At 43.3% G+C, this 25432-nt stretch overlaps 1 protein-coding gene across 3 annotated transcripts in view; it reads right to left on the minus strand.

Moving 5' to 3' along the window:
* amot (angiomotin) overlaps positions 1-22575 on the minus strand; it is a 36519-nt gene extending 13944 nt beyond the window's left edge. The window contains exons 1-7 of one of the 3 annotated variants that reach the window (XM_063487300.1): positions 14798-14844; positions 13301-13361; positions 9905-10901; positions 6996-7602; positions 6497-6641; positions 1417-1509; positions 303-448 (exon numbers count right to left, since the gene is read on the minus strand). In XM_063487300.1, coding sequence (XP_063343370.1) covers positions 303-448; positions 1417-1509; positions 6497-6641; positions 6996-7602; positions 9905-10901; positions 13301-13361 — 2049 coding nt within the window. In that variant the 5' untranslated portion in view covers positions 14798-14844. The other 2 variants (XM_063487301.1, XM_063487303.1) reach the window with 2 other exon arrangements.
* Between the last annotated feature and the right edge of the window lie 2857 nt (positions 22576-25432).

Raw genomic sequence — 25432 nt, forward strand, 5'->3', positions numbered from 1 at the left:
GGCTGTCGCATCAGAAGCAAACAGGAACATCAGTCTGTACATTTGAGCGACTGCATTTATTTATCTCCTCGCACTGATCCAATGGCAACGTGAAGGACTTCCTGCAGAAGCTGTGCCTCATTGTACTCTTGGAATTGTTTTTCTCAGAAAATAATTAAAGGCTGATCTGCACCACTAAACTCACATGTCATATGTGTGTGTGGTTAAGTGTGTGTTCTTTATACACAGCCCTAGAAAAGTGTTTACTCAACAAATGTAATGCGTCTAAATCAATGAAAGCAGCGTAGTCAAAAAAGTCAGACCTCCTCCTCCAACTTGACGACTTTGGCCTGGGCATTATTCAGCGCCTGGTCTCTGATCTCGATGTGCCTTCTCTGGTCCTCTGTGGTCGAGCGCAGGGCGTTCAGCTCCATCTCCAGCTTCTCCTTCTCACGCAGCGTTTCTTTGTCTGAGCACACACAGAAGGACACGAAACACTGAACACTTTCCTCACCACAGCAGACCTCAGATACACACTTAATGACAGTTAACATTTGATGTCACACTAAACACAATTATGTCGAACATGGATCAGCCCAACATCTTATATACATTTTATATTTATATAATCTTATATAAAATGATAACTCGTTGTAATGATCAATTTCTTTCTTTGTTATGACAGGCTGCACAAGAAAACTATCCAGCTTAAGATAAACGCCTGACATTATACGACTGGTTAGTGCGTGCACCGTCCTCTGATCAGCTGAACTCACAGCTTCACCAAGTGAGGCGACAGCACTGAAGTTTCCTTCATGCTTCCTTATGAGTGATCGTTGGTGTTGTTGCTACGATGATCACACGAACTTTAAGGACGCACACCATCAAGCACTGAGAAAACTCAACATGTGAATCTAACGAATATGTTCAAGCGTCCACCAGAAACGTAGTCAGTGAGCGCGAGGCTCCACGTGCACATCTGTCAGCTGACAGCGTTTGCTGGCTCGTTCACAGAGAAACCCAACAAACCCCGAGCAAAGTGGAACAGGAGTCACTACTTGTTTGCACGTCCGTCGTTGTCTCTGTGTTCGGATACTCCCCAACTGAGGCAGGCACAACAGTAGCAAGCCCCTCCCGCAGATAAGGGGCTGATTCAGTACAGCATGAAAGGGACGGTTTCACAACAAAACAGGAACAATACACATTTCTCAACTTCACACAAAGGAGTGATGTCAGTGTATTTTGCAGACTGAGAAAGAAAGGCTCAACACACTTTGATATAAACCCTGTCAGCGTGAAACCTGCGACAGCAAAAAGAACAAGAGACAGGTCTCAGACAAACAAGCTTTAAATGAAGTCCACATAACGTCCCAAACAAGAATAATAACACTTCAGGAAGGTTGTTGGTTTGATGCTGGGTCTGTGTGTGGCACTTACTCTGTGTCAGGAGCTGGGAGATGGTTTTGCGGTTGTCCTCCGAGCCGTCACACTCCTTAGCAGCGAGCTGCTTATTAGCGGTTTCCATGCGCTCTTAAAAACAACAGCACATAACACAAAATCTTGGTGCCTGGGTATACACACATACAGCACAATGCATTTCAATGACACTGGTATGGCGTTATCATTGTGCCTCTATTCTGAGCGCATGTAAAAAAACAAACAAAAAAACACAACAACAACACGCAAAAAATTATTTTGAGGGAGGAAAAGTTTAATTTGAGCGAACAACATTTATCTCTCCATGCAAGAAATGTATTCCAGTTAGGGCTGGGCCATATCACACCGTTCACGGTAATACCGGGATAATGTTGGGCAACGATAAGAAAATGAAATATGGCGATAGAATATGGGTAAAACACGCATGCGCAGTGCCTTTGTTTTCATACACACATGGCCAAAAAATCATGGCGGTGGCGGAGAACGAGAAGGGCGAAAGCGGATCGTTGAATGAAACAGATGAACCAGAACTGGTTTGTAAAAATGCTGCAACTTCAGTGATGTGGAACTGGTTTAGCTTTCATCCGTCAGATACACAACAAAGCACTATTTTTGGTAGAGCATGCTAGCAGGCCGTCGTTATTACCGTGTTTTTTGGAAAATACGGCACACTTAAAATCAATCCTTTGATTTTTCTGAAAAGCGAGAGTGCTCCTTATAATCCCGTGTGTCTTATGTATGAATGCTGGTTGTGTTTACTGACCTCGAAACGATTTTATGTGCTACACGGCGCTCGAATGTCAAATGTTTCAGTGCGACTTTGCTAAGCTACGAAGCCGCACTGCTTGATGGATTGTCGGAGCATTACGGCTATCGTAGGCAGGAGCCTCGCGGAGTGATACGTACTGTGCTTCAACATAATATTACCGTATTGTGTGTGTATATAACCTCTCTTTAAGTTGTGCGGATATTATACATGGTTATGCTGAGGATATGTCGGCCAGTTTCCACTGGAAATGCCTTTTGGTTAAACTGTCAGTGAGAAATTTGCATTTGCACTGTTACATTTTTATATAACTTTAATGCACATAAAAAACAGCTGCTTGTTTAAGTGAAAATACATTGATGGGTTTTTTTGCACTAATAAAGTTGTGGAGTTGTAAAGTATTTTGTCTAGTGTCAGTTATATCGTTATCGCAAATTTTCAAATTTATATCGTGATAAATATTTTTGGTCATATCGCCCTGCTCTAATTCCAGTGTTTGCTATTATCCACACACACAATAACAGCCGCTCTCACTCAGTTGTTGGTATTTGCTCTTGCTCAGATCTCTGCTCCCTGCACGCTCAACTCTCCGTACACCGTCATAAGTGTGCCACAAAACCAACCAATTACAGACTTGGATGCAAATATTCTGATTGGCTGTAACGGTCTCCAATCAGCTCGCTAGCTACTGCATTCCGGAAACACTGTCCAGAATGTAGCTAAATCCATTTTTGGTTAGGATGTTTCATTACTTTATTTTAAAATATATAAGGTTACATGGAGATATGAAAATGTGAGATGGACTTTCGGTGTGATAGCGTAACAAGACAGATGTGCCAGGTAACCACTCCCCAATACTGACGGACTTGACCCACTAGAAACTCGCTTATAGGCAATTGTAGAGTTAAATACACGATTGAGTGGGGAAGGAAATGCAGGAGACTGACAAAACACAAATATGCCCAAAACACCAAATATGCCCGAGACATAAACAACTCGTCAGCAAAAGCTGGCAATGTTGCAACGCAAGCTAACAGGAACCCTGGAGCCCCGAATGATTTGGTGAGTGCTACAGAATCGCTCAGGTCGGAACTGAAAGAGGATCACGACAGTCTACGAAAGGATATTAATTCTCTACACCAAGAAATGGGCAACAAACTCGACAAAACAACTGAAGAAATGAAAGGAGTATCAGTCAGAGTGGCCACAGGTGGGGGAAGATGAGGACGCGACTGTGGAGCTGAGCGAAGCGCTCACCGAGTGGAGAAGTATTCAAAACAAGCTGATCTAGGAGAAACAGTATCTGACTTTTTGGAGTCGGGGAAGAAGAGGAAGCGACGTTTTCAAACACCCTACACAAGAATATGAATCCACTGAGAGGACCGGGCCGTGTATACAGCACCGCACATGAAGCCAGCCTCAAGCTGCACAGTTTTGATTACTTCACTCGGTGAGCGCTTCAGTCAGCTCCACAGCCGCACACATTACGGCATGTTTGCCACCATTCCTATACAACACGCAATGTCACAGCCTCTTCAATTCATTAGAAGAGAGAAGCGGCACCAACAGCAGAAGTAAAGGCAGTGGACAATTAGGATCCTCTCCTTATGGAAGAAACAGGACACAGGTGATATTTCTACATGAAACACGTATGTCAAAAAGGTTTGGATATACAAATTCCATCTTCAGCTCACATAAGAATAGCAGGAGAAGAGGTGCAACTACCCTGATATCAAGCACTGTTAATGTTGAAAGGATTGAGGAAGATGAGGATCAAGAAGGCAGATATGTAACTGCGAAAGGAAGGATAGTGTCACAGTAGCTCATGTGTACGCACCTCCAGAGGGGGACACACATTTGACAAGATTACCACCAAGTGTGACGGAAATTCCTGATGTGTGGAGGGGACTGGAACACAACTTTAACAATATCGAGGACACAACAAGCTTAAAAAAAAAAAAAAAATAGAGAAATAATAAATCATTCTTATAAAAGAGACGGGGCTCTGCGATGTGCGGAGGGACGCACAGCCACCAAAGTATGGTGGTGGCCTAGACAGTAAAATGGGAAAAGCAGACATATCTGACCACAATGCTGTTTATTTAACTATACATCAAAATAAACAGACGAACATTATGGAAAACGGCGTGTTTAACAAAAACAAAAAAAAAGAAATCAAGGACTGCAGATAGAACCCACAATAACATAGGACACAGTTAAGGTGGTGATACGTGATATCAAGGACAGGCTACTGAAATAGTAGCAAAATGTCAAAATTTCTACACTGCTTTAAAACTCAGTATAACCAGTCTGAACTGGTGGATGAAAAAGAAATTGTAGATTATTTTGCTGAATTAGACGTCCCCTCTGTAGGAACCTTTCCAATGACACCTTAACCTGACTGATCACTAAAGCAAAGCGTTATAAGGCTGTTAGTAGACTGAAAACAAAAGTCCAGAGCGGTACCATTCGTTTGGGCTACCCCAGTGAATGGTACAGCTAGCCCCCCTTTACTGGAATCATTCAACTGGACAGTTAAAAAGGCCAAAGCTCGTGAAAACAGGTCGCAATATGAGTCTTACAAAAAGAAGGTAAGAATAAGGAGTACTGCAAATCCTATCAGCCGATATCTGTCGGCTGTAAACTCCCAGACGTGATAGATGAAGATCAAACAGGATTTATTAAAGGGCGACACACACGGGACTACATCAGACGCACATTACGCCCATAAGTGAAGCCAACAAACGTGGCGTTCCCACAGCCTTAGTGAGCCTGGATGCTGAGGGTTTCAACTAGACTTTGATTAGACGTATGTAACGTATGATATGTGTAAATGTACGCATATCTGAGGGATCCAAATCCTGTTGTCACGGCAACATTAAAGGTCTGGTGGGATCTGGTAGTCAAACACAAAATCAAAGTAGATTGTAAAATGCTGATTTGGTCCTCTGGGGAACCACAGCAGTATGTACATGAACTGTACACTCATGTGTTTCAGTCCTCTGAGAAGCTCAGGCAGGAGTTTGAGCTCTGACTTATTTAGGATATGTTTTATAACACTGAGATCAGAAGCGTCTCTCTCAGGAGGGCAGTGAGTTAATAGAAATGTTCACTGTATATAAAACAAAAACGGGAATCAGAATGGAAGACTGAACTATCACCGGATGATTGGCATTCCATCTGCCTGTTCCAACACACCTCTACTTAGACAATGGAGAGAATTTGGCTCAGTTTTTGGAACTGTGAAAAGGTTCAATCTTTCTGGGAAATGTTACAAAATACTCCCAGATTTCTTATCTCCAGAAGTCATTCATGGTGAGGACATTTACCGGTTTAAAGTGATGAAAGTTGTTACACCAAACTGGCTTCAAACTGATCCTTTGAGACTGGAGCAAAGGCGAGACACGGAGGAAATTCCCACAACAGGAGAAGTGGAATCTTTCTGAGGCTCGCCCAAATGTAGACATTCTTTGTTGTTTACGTAGCACCACACAAGTTGGGTGGGGCTTTGGTTTTGTCATTTGTCCTTCCTCATCCCGCTACGTTTTCCTTTATTCCCTCAATTTATTGTAAATGTTTGAGGAAAATGGAAAAAATAAAGTTAAAAACAGTGGCTGTATCCCCACACACTCCAGAATTCCCCCCGTTACATCCATCAGCTGCAGCGACCTGATTCCACTGGCTGCTATGTATGCTTACAGCCTCCAGGACTCATCAGCTGTTCTTTTCCTTTCCCAAGAGTTTTTTTCCAGAATGGGAAGATGCTTTCAGATCTTCATTTAGATTTCTTCTAGTTTATATTAACTGGAACGCGTGCTAACTCTCTTTATTTATACTCATGAAAGTGTTGCTTTCATGAAGAAAGGAAAGTTAAAATGTCAGACCTACCTCCCCAAGAACAGGCAAAGCTAGATGCTGTGAAGGTTTTGTTTTTAATCAAGGGAAAAATCTGCAGTCATTGACACCAAAATGCTTGGAAGCAGCTGAGCCGGGATGGGGATTCCTTCTTTTTAAAAATATTCCAGACAGTCTAAAGAACTTCTTCAAGACATTTCACCTCATAAAAATGAAATAAATAAATAAATGTGTAACTGTATATTACTTGAGTCACACTCTCACAGTGTGGGGCCAAAATGCTTGGAAGCGGCTGAGCCGGGACTTGGATCTGTCCCCAAAAGGACAGATCCAAGTCCATCCAACCGATCCCGTATATCTGTAAACGCTGGGAGCTGAGACGGGGTACAGTTGTTACAGGTCACCATTACATTTGAAGTCATTTAAGGAATGTTGGTCATGTTCGTCACTGTTTCTCACCTCTGAGGTCTCTGTTGAAGTCATGCAGCCGGCGCACCTCCAGCTCCAACTTGTTCCTCATAGTTTTCTCCAGGGCCTCCCTCTTGGAGGAAGACTTTGCCAGGTTTTCATAGGCCTCTGAGACCAGCTGGATCTCCATTTCCAGCTGTTCACAGACACAGAAAGAGTGAAACTGATTTTCCATTTCTCCATGTATACCAGTTACTGGTCCAAACTGGCCTTACCAACAACACCACTATTCTATTGGTTGAAACACATTTCAACCAAAGTGTTCAGGAACGCATGAAGAAAAACAGATTATAACCAAAAACATCTTCTTCTTCACACATTGCTACACTTGTCTTGCTGTTAGGCTGAACGTGTCAGCATCAGGTTTGAAGGAGTACTCTGGTTTCAAACAGGTCAAAGGTCATGTTGAACACTAACATCTGAAACTTAGTGGGCAACACTGTCTGCACATGTATCTAGCTAACAAACAGATGACTGCTAAACTTCTTACCTTGTGCAATTTAGTGACTTTCTCACGACAGGACTCCATTTCCTGCCTCAACATCCTGTTTTCGTCTGTCAGTGTATCTACCATCTGCTGGGCACGGGCCATCATTGCAAAGGGCTCCCCCTGCAGGTGAGTGTAGGACTGTGACAGGGGGAAAGGTCCAGAATGGACCGACAGCTGCGGTTGGGAAGGTCCTTGGAATGGCTGCTGCTGCTGCTGCTGGTGCTGCTGCTGCTGATGATGATGATACAGATGGGGAGGCTGCTGCTGATGATGATGATGGTGCATCCTTGGTGTGGAGCCATAGGGATCTGGACAAAAACCATGACTCCTCTGTGGTGCTGGGTGAAGCGACCCTGAGGTAAAAGACTCTGCCAATTGGTGGGAGCCGGTACTATGTGGACTACGAGGGACCGCCGTGAGTAAGGGCTCTCCCTGGTTCTGGGGTTGCTGATGAGGGAAGGAAGGATGAGAGGAGTGGGAGGCACTAAGGATGTTGCTAAGGATTGAGGACTGAGTGCGCGATAAAGAGCCCACTGAGGTGACAGAGGAGGTGGGACTGTGCTGTTGAAGGGGTCGCTGGGTGTGAACTAAGCCTTCCTTACTGGACCTGAAGAAAGCATGGTTACACATCTGTAAGTCAGTTGTTTTTGCACACTGCTGAACATTTATTAGCATACAGTTCGCTGAAATAGACCCAGCATGTGTCCACAGCTATTTTATTGCCATTTTTTTTTCATTTTCATTTGAGCCCAAATGATTTGCTCCAATCACATTTTAACAGTAAACAAACAGCGCCTTTCTAGTCTTGCTGACCACACAAAAGCTCACATTTAACCATCGTCACACACACACACACACACACACACACACACACACCTGCCATGTTTGCAGCAGCAGAAATGCCGTCCCCACAGTCACACACAGAGGTAGAAACATGTTGCTGTTTAAGGGTACAGGACGAATTCACTGCATTGAGATTTCTGGTTGAGACAGTTTCTTCTTTGTAAGTGAGCAAACTTCAAATTTCAGCAGGAGGTCAAATAATAATTTCCCCCAGCATGCACACTAGTTGCATTTACATACAGACTGAGGCTTTTTACCACGTGTCCTGTCTGATTCATTGGTTTGTCTGCTTGGGTGATGTGTGACTTGTTTCTGAGTAACATGGGAACACACCAGCTTCAGCTGAGTTTGTTCAGAAAATATCTTTTGTCTTCAAAGGAATGGCATCAGACCACAGCAGGTCATGTCGTAGCACGTCCTGCCCTGACAATTAAAATCTGGTTGTATTCATGACTGTTTAAATCCAGTTTGCTCTGAGGGAAGTGCTAAACAGGCCCAACAGGATCTGTCTTTGCATCCAAGAAACCAGGGTCGGTTTTTTGTTTTTCTACCTTCTGCTTGGAGAATTTTTACCCTAATGAAAACTAAAATATGTTTTTTTACCGACTGATAATTGTTTATTTGACTTTAATTTAGCTGCACAGCTGCATGGTTAGCACAGGAGTGCTGAATAATCCCAAACTAGAGGTTTCTGATCCATTTAACAGCTGAGTAGAGCAAAGTGTAGTGCTAAAGGAAGGTAGGAAGGAAGGACTCGGATATCTTGAGGTAGAGACCAAGTGTATGAATGCACACACAAACACACACAGCTGTAGAGGCGACCGTGGCTCAGGGGATTGGGAAGCTCATCTGTAACCGGTTCAGTCCCCCAGCTCTCTCTGTCCTGGTCGTTGTGTCCTTGGGCAAGACACTTTACCCTGCCGCCTACTGGTGTTGGCCAGAGGGGCCGATGGCGCGATATGGCAGCCTCGCTTCTGTCCGTCTGCCCCGGGGCAGCTGTGGCTACAACTGTAGCTGCCTCCACCAGTGTGTGAATGTGAGAGTGAATGAATAGTGGAATTGTAAAGCGCTTTGGGTGCCTAGAAAAGCGCTATATAAATGCAATCCATTATTATTATTACTTCTAATTTATTTGTTGAACACACTAAGTAATAACTCAGTGTAAGCTGAGAAAAGTAAATCAGTCTCAGGTCATCAAGATTTCTGGGACGTCTTGATCAACGCCTGTTCAGCTCACACACGCCGCAGCTCCACGCTTTGAAGCTGCCATTCCCAAACCTAAAACGGATCTTTTTCCAATCATTCTGGTGCTGACTGACATGGGAGTCCTAGGCCACGGTCCTCGTGGACTGCTGCCCTCGCATGCTTCTGTAAAAACTCCCTCCACCATACTACACAATTGGGTTGTGTAAATGGCCTGTATTTGTATAGCGCTTTACATAGTCCCCAAGAACCCCAAATCGCTTTACACGTTCAGTCATCCACTCATTCATCCACCCATTCACACACTGGTGATGGCAAGCTACATTGTAGCCACAGCTGCCCTGGGGCGCACTGACAGAGGCGAGGCTGCTGGACACTGGCGCCACCGGGCCCTCTGACCACCACCAGTAGGCAACGGGTGAAGTGTCTTGCCCAAGGACACAACAACCGAGACTGTCCGAGCTGGGGCTCGAATCGGCAACCTTCCGATTACAAGACGAACTGCCAACTCTTGAGCCTCGAGTATTAGGTAGTATTAGGATATTTTGGTGTACTTTTATTTTTCCTCTAAACAAAATGTTATAATTGTTTGCCGAAAGGTTAAACTTGTGTTTGAGCTTTAAACAGCACAGAGTCACAGCAGAGCTGGAGAACACCGAGGTTTTTGATGAACAAGGAAAAGACCACTTGTGACTTTTTGAGATCCGGGAATGCTTCAACAACCAATACTTTAACCAATACTACACCTTTATTGGAATAGTAACTACTGTAGAAGTCTGTTTTCCAGCCTACTGAACACAAGTGTGCTGAAAGTTTTAGCTCATTCATATTTTCCTATAACTGCGTGAGGACGTGCTCCTTACCTGAACGAGCCGTACTCTGGTGGGGGTTGGTATCGGACATGAGGCACCTCCCTCGAGTGTTCCCTTCCTCTTTGCTCCTGGTAAAAATGGCCTCCCGACTCCTGCTGCTTGGTAGGAGAACCCATACCTTTGAACGGGTAGTCAGGAGGTGGGCCACGATGCTGCGTCTTGTATAAGTCACCAGCTGGCCCTGGAGGGGGCAGCTGGGGAGAAAGTGGGGCGCTAGTGACAGGAGCGTGAGCTTTCACGCCACTGGTGGCCAATGAGAGCTGCATAAGTCGCTCACTAAGCGACCGAACGTGTCCTTGCTTCAGGTCCTTCAGCCCATCGTCCTGGTGGACCTTCCCCATGCCGCTAACTCGCTGCACCGTGGGGCGCCCCTCAGTACGCACCTTGGCGCTGTTCACCCCTGTGACATAGAAGGCGGCGCCCACAGACGCTTGTAGAGGAGGCTGCTGGGCCTGGTTATTCTGCTGTTGAGGTTGAGGAGGGGGGGCATGGCCCCGAAAATATTGCGACTGCACTTTGGCCTCTTCATATGTAGGGAGGTCTTCAGAGTTTGGACACTGTCCTTGGCTGCTCCCTCCTCCGCTACTACCTCCTCCCCCTCCCCCTCCACTACTCCCACCTCCTCCTCCGGTTCTGGAGGAGCCCAGCTTCTCCAGGCCGCTGTCTGTCTGTAACTCCTGTCCCTGTGGCTCCTGCCGGGCAATGTGGGGGCTCATGGAATGATCATCAGATGGCCCAACCTGTCCCTGCACCGAGTATCCTCCTCCACCTCCCCCTCCTGTTCCACCACTTCCTCCTCCACCTTGTTGTTGCTGGAGCACATAATTCCGGTTCATTTGTTCCTGTAAGAGACGCTGCAGGACTGTGCTGCCGCCACCTCCTACACTACTGCTGCTGTTGGAGGACTCCTCGGCTGCGGCCCTCATCTCCACCTCGCGCTGGCCACAAACCTCGTGGAAGGATAAGCTTCGCCCACGGTCGATATTCCCTGAGAGGAGAAGGGAAAGTGCCACAGTGAGTACAGACAGGAATGAGTTTAGTGGGTCAAGAGATCGACAGTCAAAGAAAGAGAAAGTAAAGTTCATACGAGAGGAAAGAAATAACATTCAGGTCAGACAGATGCACAGGAAGCATCCATCACCACCACTGCCCCGCGCAAACAACAGAACACAAGTGGAGGAGGAACAATTTCTGAAAAACATTAGAAAACATTCACCCAAGCCAAAGTAAAACGCCAAACCCTCAACCCCCGATCACACGCTCAGCTAAGGAGTTAAAACCACAGAAAGAAGACGGCGGCGGCCGTCGGGCATTTAACTGCAAACACTGTAAGAGTAACACTGTTACTGTTCACGTGCCCGTCTCAATAAGACACAGAGGTCATTCTCCAATCAACGAGGGCTTTCTGCTCAAACTTATTTGCATTACAATTTCATGGTGCAAACGTTGAACATATACAACAAGGACTGTGAATGGTCTGCTTTCAGATTTCATGCTGGATTGAGCAAATATGACAAATCTTCACACAAAAACAAAAATATCAGAAGACAGACCCGTTCAAATACAACACAATTCTAGAAACACTAATTATAACTTGGAAAATAATCATTATGTGGATATTTTTTATATTTTCAAACCCTGGGTCACGTCCAAAGTCTTCAATTTGCCTGAAGGTGATATGATCCAAAGTATGGATGATTCCTATGAAAATGTAACTTCATACTTCTATACGTTTTTTTTTCATTCATTTATTTTTAAGTTTAAAATATGCCATTAAAAATGTAACAATTGCAGATATAAAGTGATATAAAAGGGTAAAAACTGCAAATGGCACAGTCGGGTATTTGCTACCTTTCCTTGTCATTGTAAAGATTCTGAAAACAGTTTCTGAGATTCACTTGCAAATCCTGCAGGACATCCACGAAGGATAGCTGTTACCAGAGCAGTCTGTTTCATCCACAAGTAGTGTCCCAACATGAAAAGATCAATCCTAATGGGAACAGTGTTTACTGCATGATTCACAATCATGTGGTCCTGTACAATATGTTACCAAGGCATCTACTCGTTATGATATATTTACTGACTCTCAACATCTGGAAGCCTGCTATCCATCTCAGGAAAGACACCAGGGGTCTCCTCCTTTCTCTAGAAATTTGTGGATAAAAGAGGTCCAACACACTCAAGATATGCCCTCCACAGGAAAGCATTAATAATCAGTGTAAAGAAGTAAACATGAGCAGAAAAAAAAAAAAACATGATCCATAGGTACAAAAAGGTAACAGCACTCCATGATTCATGAAAATCACAGAGCAGGGTCAGCAGATGCTTAAATGCACAGTGTGCAACTTTCTCAGAGTCAGTGACTATAGACATGGCTTTCAGATGAGCTCAGTGTGTTAGAGTTAAACAGGAGTCAGCCTCTTAGCTGCAGTCAGACTCTTAATACTTCACCATACCGAGAGATTTTGGGCAATTTCACACCCCTAACAAACCTTACTGTTCCAACAGGACTGCACAACAGTGCACAAAGTCTAAAAACACACTGATGTGGAAGAACCTGATTGGCCAGGACAGAGTCCTGACCTCAACCCAATAGAACATGTTTGGGAGTCAGACCTTTTCAGGTCAGTGTCAGTGTCTGACCTTTGGGAAGAACGGTCAAAATTCCCACATCATATTAAACACTATGAATTAAGAATGGGACATCACTCAATTTCATGTGTGTGAGGGCAGACGAGCAAATACTTTTGGCAATATAGTGTAGCAGGATAGGCACAAGTACCTGGGTATCCCACACTCCAGTGATGTCCATGATGATGCATCATCTGTGGGGCAAAATACCTGAAGAGGCTAAGACCAGCGCTGAGAAGCCAGACACTGTGCTGGTTGGCAAGGAGCAGAAAACTGCTTTGATAGAAGTGGCAATCGCAGATAACAACTCCACCAAGGAGCAGCACAAGAGCCTTGAGAAGTACTAGTTGTTGAGAAAACAACCTAAGCAGGTGTGGAAAGTAAAGTCTAGACGAGTGCCGTTACCTCCCAACTGGGAAAAGTGGCTTTTCCTAGTTGGGAGTTTTCTTTTTTGAAAACAATCATCTAATCTCAATATTGCTCACAGTATTTATAACTGGTAAAACATGGAAACTGGTAGTGTCTCTTCTACTTTCGTCTTTTAAAGTAATGGTGGTTGGCAGGGAGCTTCCTGGTGCACGGTCACCACTTTCAGGCACAAGTTCTACAAAGCACCAATAAACTGAGGGAAAATATATCAAAGTATTTGCAGCAAAACGTACACAGTTTTTCTGTTGCATTCAAATTAGTATAGTTCCTACTGACAACACTGAATGTGATCCCTTTTCGATAGAGTAGAGAAAAGAAAATCATTACATCTAGTGCTTTCTGTTATCCTTCTCATTCTCAAGGAGGAAGATGCTTTTTTCCGAAACATCTGTTGGCAAATAAAATATGAGACAAAAGGAGAAATGAGTTAGTGTTGGTGAGATGCCTGCACTTCAGCAAAATACATATACAACAAAACAAAAGAGTTCAAAGTCAAAGTTAGAAACATTTGTATTCAACTTAGTTCATATTAAAGTTCCTGAGTCTGACAGCCTTCCTAAGCTATAACAGTGGCTCAATCCAATTTAATGTTATTTATACAGCACCAAATCACAACAAGTCGCCTCAAGGTGCTTTATATTGTAAGGTCAACCCTACATACAGAGGGAAACCCAACAATCATATGACCCCCTATGAGCAAGCACTTTGGTGACAGTGGGAAGGAAAAACTCCCTTTTAACAGGAAGAAACCTCCGGCTTCCTCAGACTGTGGTGCTGTCTTTTTGATTCATTTTACAGAGAATTTTTTGGGAACAAAACTCAAAAAGTACTTCTTATAAAGATGTATTTTCAGTAGCTACTTTTTCTATTATTCTAGAATTTAACAGTTAATGTCATTAACAAATATTAAAGCAACACAGAGGCAGCTTTCAATATCACGTACCATCTGGTTGCACTTTGGCATATCTACTTAATATCGAATGGCTGTTTTTTCATGGTTCATTCACACAAGTGTGGATTCTGACATTTAATTTGAAAGCCTGCTCCTATCAGCGAATTGCTAATGTAACATAAATGAACTTGTAAAAGTCATTTTTCACCCACATGTCACCTTGTAGTCTGAAGCTTGTGGCAGCCCTGACATGACTTTTCACATAAACATGTTTATACTTGAATGAACTAGACTGCATGTTTGTCAGTGTATATTCCTGTCATCCAGGTTATACTAGTTTAAGGAACATGGAAGTGACTGGATTTCTCTCATCCAAGAGGAACTGAAGAAGCCTCTTGGATGAGAGATGAAATGTTGTCAGGAAACTTAAAGACATCCAGTCAGTTTCTTTCAAAGCTCTTTAGACTAGACTGCGTTTAAACACGACAGAGAACTGCAGCTGTTAGCTGAATAACTTGCTTTGTTCACAGACACAGAAGGGTAATGTCAGCTTTCTATTGGAGGAGAGACTCTAATCTCCACTCTTCATTAAATCCAAATTCCAGTTGATCACTCGTTTCGTGCCAGATTGTACCTTAGTCTAGTGTATTAGTATAAGATCAACTCTCAAAGGTTTCTAGAGCTATCAAAAGTAGAATGGGGAACAGGACGTCTGGTTGCACTGAACTGCCACCTGTCTGTTTTCAAGAAATCTGAAAGCAATAATAATCTAAATCTCAGATTTGGTTAGAGCTGAATCAGGTGACCTTGAATCCTCCTTTAATTATAGTGCTATAGGTGGTGGGCAGCTCCTCATAATGGAATGAGTACTCTGAGCTCCACGTAACTGTTTTTCTCTACTTTCTCTTTGCCGTCCTCCTTTTCCCCCTCACCTCCCACGTGGCCCTGTAGATGGCTGCTTCTCCCAAGCCTGGCTCTGTCAGAGGGCCTTCCTGTTAGAAGGAACATGGTCAAAATGGTGACTTTATGCGGACTCAAAATCAGTGCAGCAGACACCAAGATTCAAGGTAGACTTGTTACATATGCGTGTTATTTTTGTGATATTCATTTCAATGGATCTTCCTGTTGCAATCTGCATTTTAGTGCGTTTGAAACATTTGACAACACAAGAAGAAAACATTGGTGTACACATACTGAATGACAGCCAAATCTATTTCCTGTTTAAATACACACAAAGGATCTGGAAAATGAAAAAATATTGGAGGACAAATCTAGAAACTGCTCATCTCTGGCATTGAAATCTTTTCAGGTTTTGGGCACCAGAAATAAGCATGCATAGTAATTTAACTGCTCTTATTCTTACATAAAATATGCGCATCCATACTCCACTGCAGCACAGACATGTATAGTTCGAGCATACTTCAATATTCCCCTTTCCTGCAATTGCAAACATGTTTTCTTTAAAGTTTCAAGAGGCAAACTGGCCGTTTCCTCATCAGCAGCAAGTGGTTAGGGTCTGTTGGATCATCCGTTACTGGAGTCAGTGGTCTGTTATTTAGTACTGACTCCACTTCACACATAAGTGTCAGCAAACCTTCATCACTGTTTGATTGTTCTTTCAGTTTAGACCTCAGGAGTTTAACATCCACTGAATTTTCTTTTGCATGACACAAAAATCTGGGATCTCTGACCGATTCTACTCTTGGATAGTTTTGTATAGCTCCTGTTCAGCAGCACCTGGGCTGGTGCAGTTTTCTGACCACATGACAGACACCTGACCGCTTCTGCATAAAAAAGCATCTGATGCCATTTAGACAAGAATCAGTGTTTATTGTGTGCACATTAAAATTGTGCACATTGTATGACAGGTAAGCAGCACACCATATCTTTCCACAGTGCTGCAGCCTTGCTTCAAATCAGCAGTCCAAAGCAATCCACTCCCACATTAGTAACGGGGAGTTCATCGGGTGGAAGTCTGTCTTCTTGGCCAGTTTGTTCCAATGGTTTGCCTTTAGCGTTCCAGCAGATTATGCATCCTGACAGAAAGTTCCTCAGCGCCGAGTTAGCAGAAGGAATCCAATATTTCTGTTGCAGCTCTGAGAGCATATACAGTCTTCCACAGTGTCCAATCTTCTCGTGTGTGTCCTGCAGTGTGGTCATATGCACGTCCTTTGGGATAATGATTGGATGCTTCATATGTTCTGGCATCGCAGCAGCAGCGAGGCCACCTCCAACTCTCAATACTCCATCCAGAACCAATCTGGAATAATAACTATAACAACTTTAATTTGTATAGTTTAAAATATTAATTTAATGTTGAATTTGCCAAATTTGACAAGAAGACGTCAAATTCACAAAAATGGGAAAAAAGCTGAAAACACAAAAAACAGCATGAAAGTGTTGCTCATCTAGAGTCATCATAATCCTGGGTTTGCCCATGGATCTCCTCTCAGTGTAACTCACCAAGAGATGTGCAGGAGGCATCTTAGTCAGACATCTGAACCATTTCAGCTGACCCTGTTCTATAAAAATGTTCAACAGTCTTATGGCGGTTTGCAAGAAGCTTCCACAGCCCCGCACAGGGTTGTACCTCAGGCCACAGTACCGTCTGCCAGAGGGCAGGAGTCTGAACAGGCTGTGGTTGGGGTGTGAGGTGTCCCCAAGTGGAAGCCCATCACTTGACTACGCCGAGAAATTCTGTCCATTAAAATAATGAAGAGTGGGCCAAAGGGCCAAAGGGCAGCCCTGACGGAGTCCAACGCATTGGGAACAACTCCGACTTGTTCCTGGTAATGCGAACCAAGTTCCTGAAACAGCTGTACAAGAACCAACAACAAGGGTCCAGGCAACCCATGCTCCCGCAGCACTTTCCATAGAACATGACAAACATAACAAAATTTTGCTAACGCCAAGATCAGAGTTTATGTGGAAAAATGAATAAAATCTTATTCAGGACAGGATTTTTGATGATTTGTTTCTGTAAACAACTTTGACACCAGTGTCTGGGGATATAACCAAAATAACAATTGTCTCAAGATGTTTATTTTGCAAGGCGAATAAAGAAAACCCCAACAATCATATGACCCCTCATGAACAACCACTTTGGCGATAGCGGGAAGGAAAAACTCCCTTTTAACAGGAAGAAACCTCCGGCAGAACCAAGCTCAGGGACAGAGAGGCAGCCATCTACCACGTGTAGTTGGGGTGGGGAGACAGGACAAAGACACGCTGTGGAAGAGAGCCGGAGATGAATAATAACTAATGATTAAACGCAGAGTGGCGTATAAACACACAGTGAGTGAAGAAGAAACACTTTGTGCATCATGTGACGACCCCAGCAGCTTAGATTTACTGCACTGTTCCAGACATAACTAAATGCTTGGTCCAAAAAGGAACGTTTTAAGCCCTTAAAGTAGAGTGTGTATCGGTCACCCTGAATTCAAACTGGGAGCTGGTTCCACAGAAGAGAGGCCCTGAAGCTGAAGGCTGCCTCCCATACTGTTCCCATAAAAGCCCTAGGAACCACTAGTAAGCCCATAGTCTGAGAGCAAAGTGCTCCAATGGAGTGAAACAGTACTACGAGGTTTTTCAGATAAGATAGGCCTGATCATTCAAGACCTCGTGTCTCATCACTAAATATTGTAGCAGCCAGCAACCATTGGTGCTTCAAGGCACCAATTTGAGGACACCTTGTATATACCTCTGTGATGCACTGGAAATTTTCATGTCCACTGAAGCACTGTAGACTCAATAACTACTAATCACCTGGCATTATCTAAAATATCAGGAATTTAATAGTCCAGTCATTACTTGGCTCGACAGAAAAAAAAAAAAAAAAAAAAGAGGAAGAAATCCCTAAAACAGTAAACCAGTGGGTGGAATTTTCCTTACAAATGTGGGTGAAAGTGGTCAATGATTACAAACTCCAAAATTATTAAGGTGGCATGCCTGTGACCCTGACTTTAAGTCACCATTACAAGACATAAGATACGTACAGTGGGTTCACTGCAGTATTACATCTACTTGTTCAATGACCAAACCCCCCCCCCCAAAAAAAAACATTAAGGGTCTCTGTCCGATTGAAGTTCCTCATGTTATCCAGATATTCATGGATGCTTATAATTTCGGGAACAGAAATGGTCTAGTGAGTAAGCTGTACCAGAGTATGGTTATAATGAATAAGGACTCTACAAACAATGTTAATGGGAAAAAGAAGCAACTCTCAAACCTGGAGGGACTTTTGTTGGAAAAACCAGATCTGCTTCTTTATCACTCCCAAGGAAAAGTCAAAACAGAACTCAGCTGGCTCTTCATGCTCATCATATCCACCAGCCACATATCCCATATGGAAGGATGTTGCTGCAATTATTTCACAAACCCTGGGTATCTTGGTTTATACAAGCTTTGGGTCTCCAGATCTCAGGTATATCCCGGAAAATATGGGTAAACATGACGCCTACCTTCTGAAAGTAAATGGACTGATTCTTATCTACTCTCCTGGGGTACTCAAAGTACTTAAAATAATAGAAGAAAGTGAATGTTGTATTAAGTACTCACTAACTAACATTCCCACTTGGATGGACACATCAGAGAGCAACTTGGGGTCAATATCTTGCCCAAGGATATTTGGCATGCGAGGGATCAAACCACCAACCTTCCAGTCAGTAGATGACCTGCTCTACCTCCTGATCTACAGACACCCTGTCATGTTTGCAGCAAATAAGAAGGCCATTACAAAATGTTGGCTTCAGAAGCATCCCCCACAAATGTTATTAACATAATTAAACACCTTCATTTATTAGAGCAAATGACTCCATCTGTTTACAAAAAGATTTGGGAGAAAAGCGATGGAAAAAAAATGGCCGGCACAACCGACCATTAACAACACCTGTTGACATATATGAGAGCAAAGACATAATCCAACTGATGCTACTGTAACACCCATGACCTCTTGTTTTGTTGGTTCTTATATCCTTTGTTTATGCAATAAAAGTGGAAACATGAACTTAAATCAAAAGTTTAAAAAAAATACACTTATGTTTAAAATAATGTTGGAAAATAAGGAATCCATGTTTATTTAGTAAGCCTCCATTCTCCTGTATGGATGTTCTCTGACTGTTTACATCGTGTTTTTGGAAAAGGGTGTTAAATTATATTACAGAGTACAGCGTATGCTTTCAGTTTAGCACATTTGATACATGTACTGGCTAAAAATGTTAATAGTTTCAGATATAATGCTTCAGAGATCCCTGCTAGAGTGAAGCCTTCAGAAAAAATACATGCAAAAGTTTTCTTCCCACCTGTTGTTGGTCTCTACTGCATGGCAGTAAAGCGCTGATTTTATCTCTGCAGCTCAAACCTGAATTCAGCTTCTGTCCAGACCTTTTCTTTATTTTTAAAATGATATCATACCTGTGTGGCTCAAAGAATCCTTCCTTATAAAGCAATCCCAGTGAAAAAATGTCTGTTCCACTCACAGCGATATTTACCTGGGTTTTGAAGGTTTGAAGCAACGCACCTCTTTTCCCGTTTCTTCCCACACTCTGACAGGTGGAGCTCGGAGGTGGACCTGGCAACTATTCAGCTCCAAGCCACACCTTCATACCTGTGCACTAGTGTAATTGCTTAACCAGCATTTACTGTCAACCGTCTCTGTGATAAGACCATGACATTGTGACTCTATGAACAACAGGATGGACTGTGGGATCACAAAATAGTGGGAGTGCTTTCATACTGCAGATGCCTTTCCTAGGTAAATATATGACTGCACTTTATTGCACATGTATTTACTTGGCAACTTTGGTCTAAGATAAAGAATGAAAATATTCAGGACTTGAAAAATAAAACCCATGATGATTCAAATAAAATAAATAAGAGTCAAGAACAATGTATAGACTTGTCCTCGAGACGGCTCATGCAAACAAAGGGAAAACCACATTTCACGCTTCTGTCACCTGAGCTCAGCACAGTATAACATGCAACACTTCTTTAAAGTTCTGTGGAGCATCAACTTCCACTCACACATCTGATATTAAGTGAAGACCACCAAGATGTTTATGTGGAACTGTCTGAAGGCAGATGTCCTTATTCTGGAACACTTTCTATATCAGTATAACAGAAGAGTGCTGACTCAGTGTCAGTCGTTCATGCTGCAGATGTTTCTTAAGATCAGTGCAGATTGTTCATGACACATAAAATGAAAGAAGCAAGCAGAATGATGCTAAAGCAACCGCAGATATTTAAACTGTCAGATACAATATTCAAGAATCGGGTACAACACACGGGAGCAGTACGTACTGGGATATGTGGCTGGTGAAAACAAGATATAGCACATTAAAAGTTGAAGCCAGCCTTTTCTGATCTTGGAAGCTAAGCAGGGTCAGGCCTGGTTAGCACTAGGATAACAGGGGATAACAGGGGTAAACGGTATGTTGGGGGTGTAACCAGCTGTAAGTCGGACTGTGATCCTGGTCAATTAGCAAACTGTTGACATGTTAGCAAACTGGCTGCTACAGCTGATAAAACAACAGCAGCAGTGAAAATAAACGTCACAGTTTAACACAGAGTTTGTCTACACACAAATGATTAGGAGCAAAAAGTCGTAACCACGAGAACGAGCTCTGGTGGAGGGAAAACATTTTTCTAGCAGTGCTTCTTACTGTCATAACCATACAAACCTTTACAGGGAAAAGCTAGCTCGGTGCTCCATCAAACCACCGATCAGCAAACCTTTGAGCTTCTCCCATCCACCACTGTTTGGTTTACTCAATTCTACAGTAAAGATACAGGAGTTACATTACAATGTGACCTCTGACCTCACTTCCTTTAGTTTCTGTTTAGTTAAACTATGCAGAACACTGACATTTCTAGCATGAAAACCAATGAGGAGTTTATTTTAAAGGACCTGTATTTTTCTATTTACTACTGCTGATTATTAAAACAAAACTATGTCTCATCCGATTACTCGAAAAAGAAATGGAATACTTGTTTACTAAAATAATCAAAAGCTGCCGTCTCAGCCTGAGCTCTGTCCTGTCCATCCTGTTCACTCGCAGTGAAAACTTGAACAGCTCCATCTCCCGTCTTTTTGATCTAAACACCATTTTGTAAATCTTCCCTTTTTCTGAGCTGCAATCCTTCCGTCACAAATCCACCTGGCTGCTAGTCTCTACCTCTGCTGACCTCTCAACCCCAGGGATTAAAGTCATCTACCTTCACTACTTCTCCTAGTTGCCGGTTCAGTGTTACACTTGGGAACAATGCTTGTGTGACTGCACTGTGCCAAGTGTAAAGTTTGGTGGAGCGAGGATCATGGTGCGAGGTTGTTTTACAGGAGCTGGGCCCGGCCCCTTCAGTTAAAGGAACTCTTACCCTAACATTATGATGGACTGCCCCTTTGACCTCAAGCTGAACTCCAAATTTTGGAGCAGCAAATGTCTTTCCTTGAAGAGTGCTGTTAACAAATATCTTCAAATCAAAAGAATGGACCAGTGACTGTACAGCTACACCTTCTGTTCCAGGGGTGTCCAACTCCAGCTGTAGGCCTCGAGGGCCGGTGTCCCTGCAGGTTTTAGATCTCACCCTGGGTCAGCACACCTGAATCAAATGATTAGTTCATTACCAGGCCTCTGGAGAACTTCAAGACATGGTCAGGAGGTCACTTAGCAATTTAAATCAGCTGTGTTGGATCAAGGACACATCTAAAACCTGCAGGACACCGACCCTCGAGGCCTGGAGTTGGACACCCCTGTTCTACTCTCTGTGTTTAATGGCAATTCAACCTTATTTAAAAGCTACAATTTCAAATATTTTACAAATACAAATTAATCTTCATCATTAAACTCAATCTTGTTTAGTCTTAAATTAAATGAGAATTATCAGAATTTAGTCTGCGTGTGTCAACAGAGAAACTAAAGCGATGATGCTATGTGGAAATGCCGAACCCCCTGTAAGGGTTGGGGCAGGCTCGTGGGACAGGGCTCTTGCCCAATTTGGATAAACAGTTGGGAAAATGAATGAATGGATGGATTTCCCAATTAAAATCTTACTATGCAAAAAGCCATAGAGTGAGTTTTCTTGTTTATCTGGTCAGTTTAGTTTTTGTTCACTGCTGTTACTCACTCTGAGGTACAAACGTCACATAAGCAGATTACTGTGCGCCTGTGATAACTGACAGTACAACGCTGTGAATGCAAAACAACTGTTGTGTCATCCACTTCAGACTGGACCCACTCCAAGGACCCCACGTTCACATTCAGATGTCATACAGAGCTAACTGGAGTCCTACTGATAAGGCCAGGATGCAGTAAAGGCTACACCCACCTACACGTCACGCTGTCAGTGAATTGGCACTGATTATTGAAGTTAATTCAAAGCACACTTGATTGAGTCAGAAGCCAATCCAAGCTTTACGAACGACGAGCTGCAAGGCTTTTTTTTCTCAGCCGTTTAGTTTTGTGTGCCGTAAAATGACAACAGCAGGACTGAAACAGTTTGACAAAGATAAGCGGAGCATCCGGTTAATGTGCGCACACACACGTAAATGATTTACCTGAAGAACTTGGTTTACTTTCCGAGCCTGTGACTTCAGTGAAACATCCTTTTGTTCGGTCGCTGCTGCTCTGTCGTGTCTCCTCGGCACGCACCAACTCTCCTGAAGTTACTAAACGCGCTGCTGCAGCCGCTCCATCTTGGACGTCACCGTTTTTATTCTTTCACCGGGAAAAAGAGTTTGTTAGAGGCCAAGGAGTCTTTTTCCATGTTGGGAGTAAAGAAAGAAGCGGTACATACTTGAAGTAGCAGGAAGCACCCCCTCCCCCCCCACACCGCCTGGCCTCAGTATGAGAGGAATGTCCATCCTCCCTCCCCCTCCTTAATGGAAACTGGATGAAAAAGTTTTTGGAACAGGGAAATCCCTCCTTCTCTCTCCTGCTCTCCAGACTGGGCTCTAACAAAGGTCTAACCAGCAGGAAAAAGTTAACAAAGCACAACTCTGCGCCCGAAGTGTGTCATCAAACATGATCAAGTGTTAGTTTATTATCCTCGCTCAAGTGAAAAAGCTGAAAAAGGGGAAGAAGTGACAAAGAGGGCTTTGTCCGTCCCAGCAGAGCTCTGCTACATTTATGTGCTGTCGGAATTTCGTGAGAAGCTGCACATATGTTGGTTTTGCTTCACGTCAGTCGGCCCAAATCCACATACAGTCATTTAGCACCATCAGTTTCAAGCCCTGACTCGACCCTGTGACGATAATAATGCGTTACTATCAATCATTAAACAAGTACTGTATACAGAGAGGACCAGGATCCCTGTTGCTGTGAGCTAACAGTGCTAACCTCTGCTCCACAGTTCTATGGTGGGCTTCAGGGCTGCTTCTTCATCATGTGATTTTCATTTTTTTTACATAACTTCTTTTCACTTACTGGCATTTTGGCTTTGCCATCTGCCATTCAGCTTCTAGGTCATTTCTGTGAAGTCAGTGAACGGGTGCAGGACTTCTGACCAGAGTGGGCTCTGTGACATCTGCACTGTATCCTTATATAGGTCAGTAATGTAGGCCATCTTCACCAGAAGGTGGCGCTGCTTTATTCAACTCTATTACATTTGAATTAGCTATTAGAGCCCAGAGCAGATCTTTTCTTGGACCCATATCACTGTGTTGTAATGGGACAAATGCAACAGCTCACATTCTCTCCCTGCGTCTTGGCTAACACACACACATGTTCACTAACCACAGTCAGCATCAGGAGGAAAGAACTTATTTAGTCAAGTTGATGCTATAAGCTAGGCTACCACAGATTTAGCCTCGCTAGTGGGACTAAAGAGAAGCTGGTTAACCAGGGGTCCTCACAGGTTGACCGGATCACACTCATTTAACAGTTATTTCCAATAAACCAGCTTCTGTATATCATACACATATTATATTGAATATTTTCCTACTTATCTTATGAGGACCACTTTTTTTGGTTTACTTTGCTAAACATTTTAAAATGCCCCATACCATGTTATGGAAATTAGACATAAATGAATCTGCACAAACAGGTTGTCAATGTGAGGTTTTAATTTGTCTTTGCAAAGGGGTCAGACAACAACAGTGCATCAGCAGACTGCATGGCTCTGACAGAGAACAACAACAATCATTCACAGAACTACAAGTTACAGTGCATCCAGAAAGGATTCATGGCGCTTCCTCATATTTTCATGTTACAGCTTAATTCAAAAATTTAATTAATTTCTCACTTCAAAATTCTACACACAAAATGACAAATGAAAAAAGACTTTGATGTTCTTGCATTTATTAATAATAGCGAACAAAAACATTACATGCACTCACAGCCTTTGTCATGACATTCAAAACTGAGCTAAGATGCTTCCTGTTTCCACTGTTCATCTGTCAGATGTGTCTACAACTTGATTGGAGTCCACCTGTGGTAAATTCAGTTTACTGGACTTGATCTGGAAAGTACACACCTGTCTCTGTAAGGTCCAAACCATGGACAGGTGTCAGAGCACCAACCAAGCCATGAAATCCAAGGAACTGTATGTAGACCTCAGTGACAGGATTGTATCGAGGCACAGGTCTGGAGAAGGGTACGAAAAGATTCTGCAGCATTGAAGGTCCCAATGAGTACAGTGGACTCCATTATCCATAGATGGAAGATATCTGGAGCCACCAGGACTCTACCTAGAGCTGGAGGTGTCCAAGAACCTGATGGTCACTCTGACAGAGCTCCAGTGTTGCTCTGTGGACAGAGAACCTTCCAGAAGTCCAACCATTTCTGCAGCACGCCACCAATCAGGCCTGTATGGTAGAGTGGTCGGACTGAGCCCACTCCTCAGTAGAAGGTGACGGCTCACCTGGAGTTTCCCAGAAAGCACCTAAAGGATTCTCAGACCACGAGAAACACAATTCTCTGGTCTGATGAGACAAGGGTTCAACTCTTTGGCCTGAATGCCAAGCATCATGGCACCACTCATTGTCTGCCAATAAAATCGTTACAGTGAAGCACGGTGGTGGAAGCATCATGTTGTGGGGATGTTTTTCAGCAGAGGGAACTGGAAACTGATAGAGTAGTTAGGGTCGAGGGAAAGATGAATGCAGTTATGTGTCCAGAGCTCTGTGGATCGCAGACTGGGACAAAGGTCCATCTTCTAACAGGACAACATTCCTAACCACACAGCCAAGATAACAAATGAGTGTGTTGATGCATGCTCAATCATCCAGGTAAGCAAAAAGTTGATTCTGTTCATCTGGATGTTTTCAGTGGGAGAAACATTTCATTACTCATCCAGGTGACTTCTTCAGGCTCAGCTGACTGCAGGTTTCCCCAAACTTATAAACAGTACAATGCTGTGATTGCAACCACTGCCCAACTCTCTGTGAATGGTACTCATGGCCTTTGATCAATGGTTGTCGATCATGGTCACGACAATTTGCATATTAATGATCCAGAATCTCAGCTGCTGATGATAATTTTCCACAAACTATCCAAGAGGTAATACACAATCACAGACATGCAGAATTATAAAGTCTCTGGCCCCAACTCTGGAACTTTTTGAGAATCTTTTAA

Source organism: Pelmatolapia mariae, linkage group LG10_11 (assembly GCF_036321145.2).
Source record: "Pelmatolapia mariae isolate MD_Pm_ZW linkage group LG10_11, Pm_UMD_F_2, whole genome shotgun sequence".
NCBI classification, from domain to species: domain Eukaryota; kingdom Metazoa; phylum Chordata; class Actinopteri; order Cichliformes; family Cichlidae; genus Pelmatolapia; species Pelmatolapia mariae.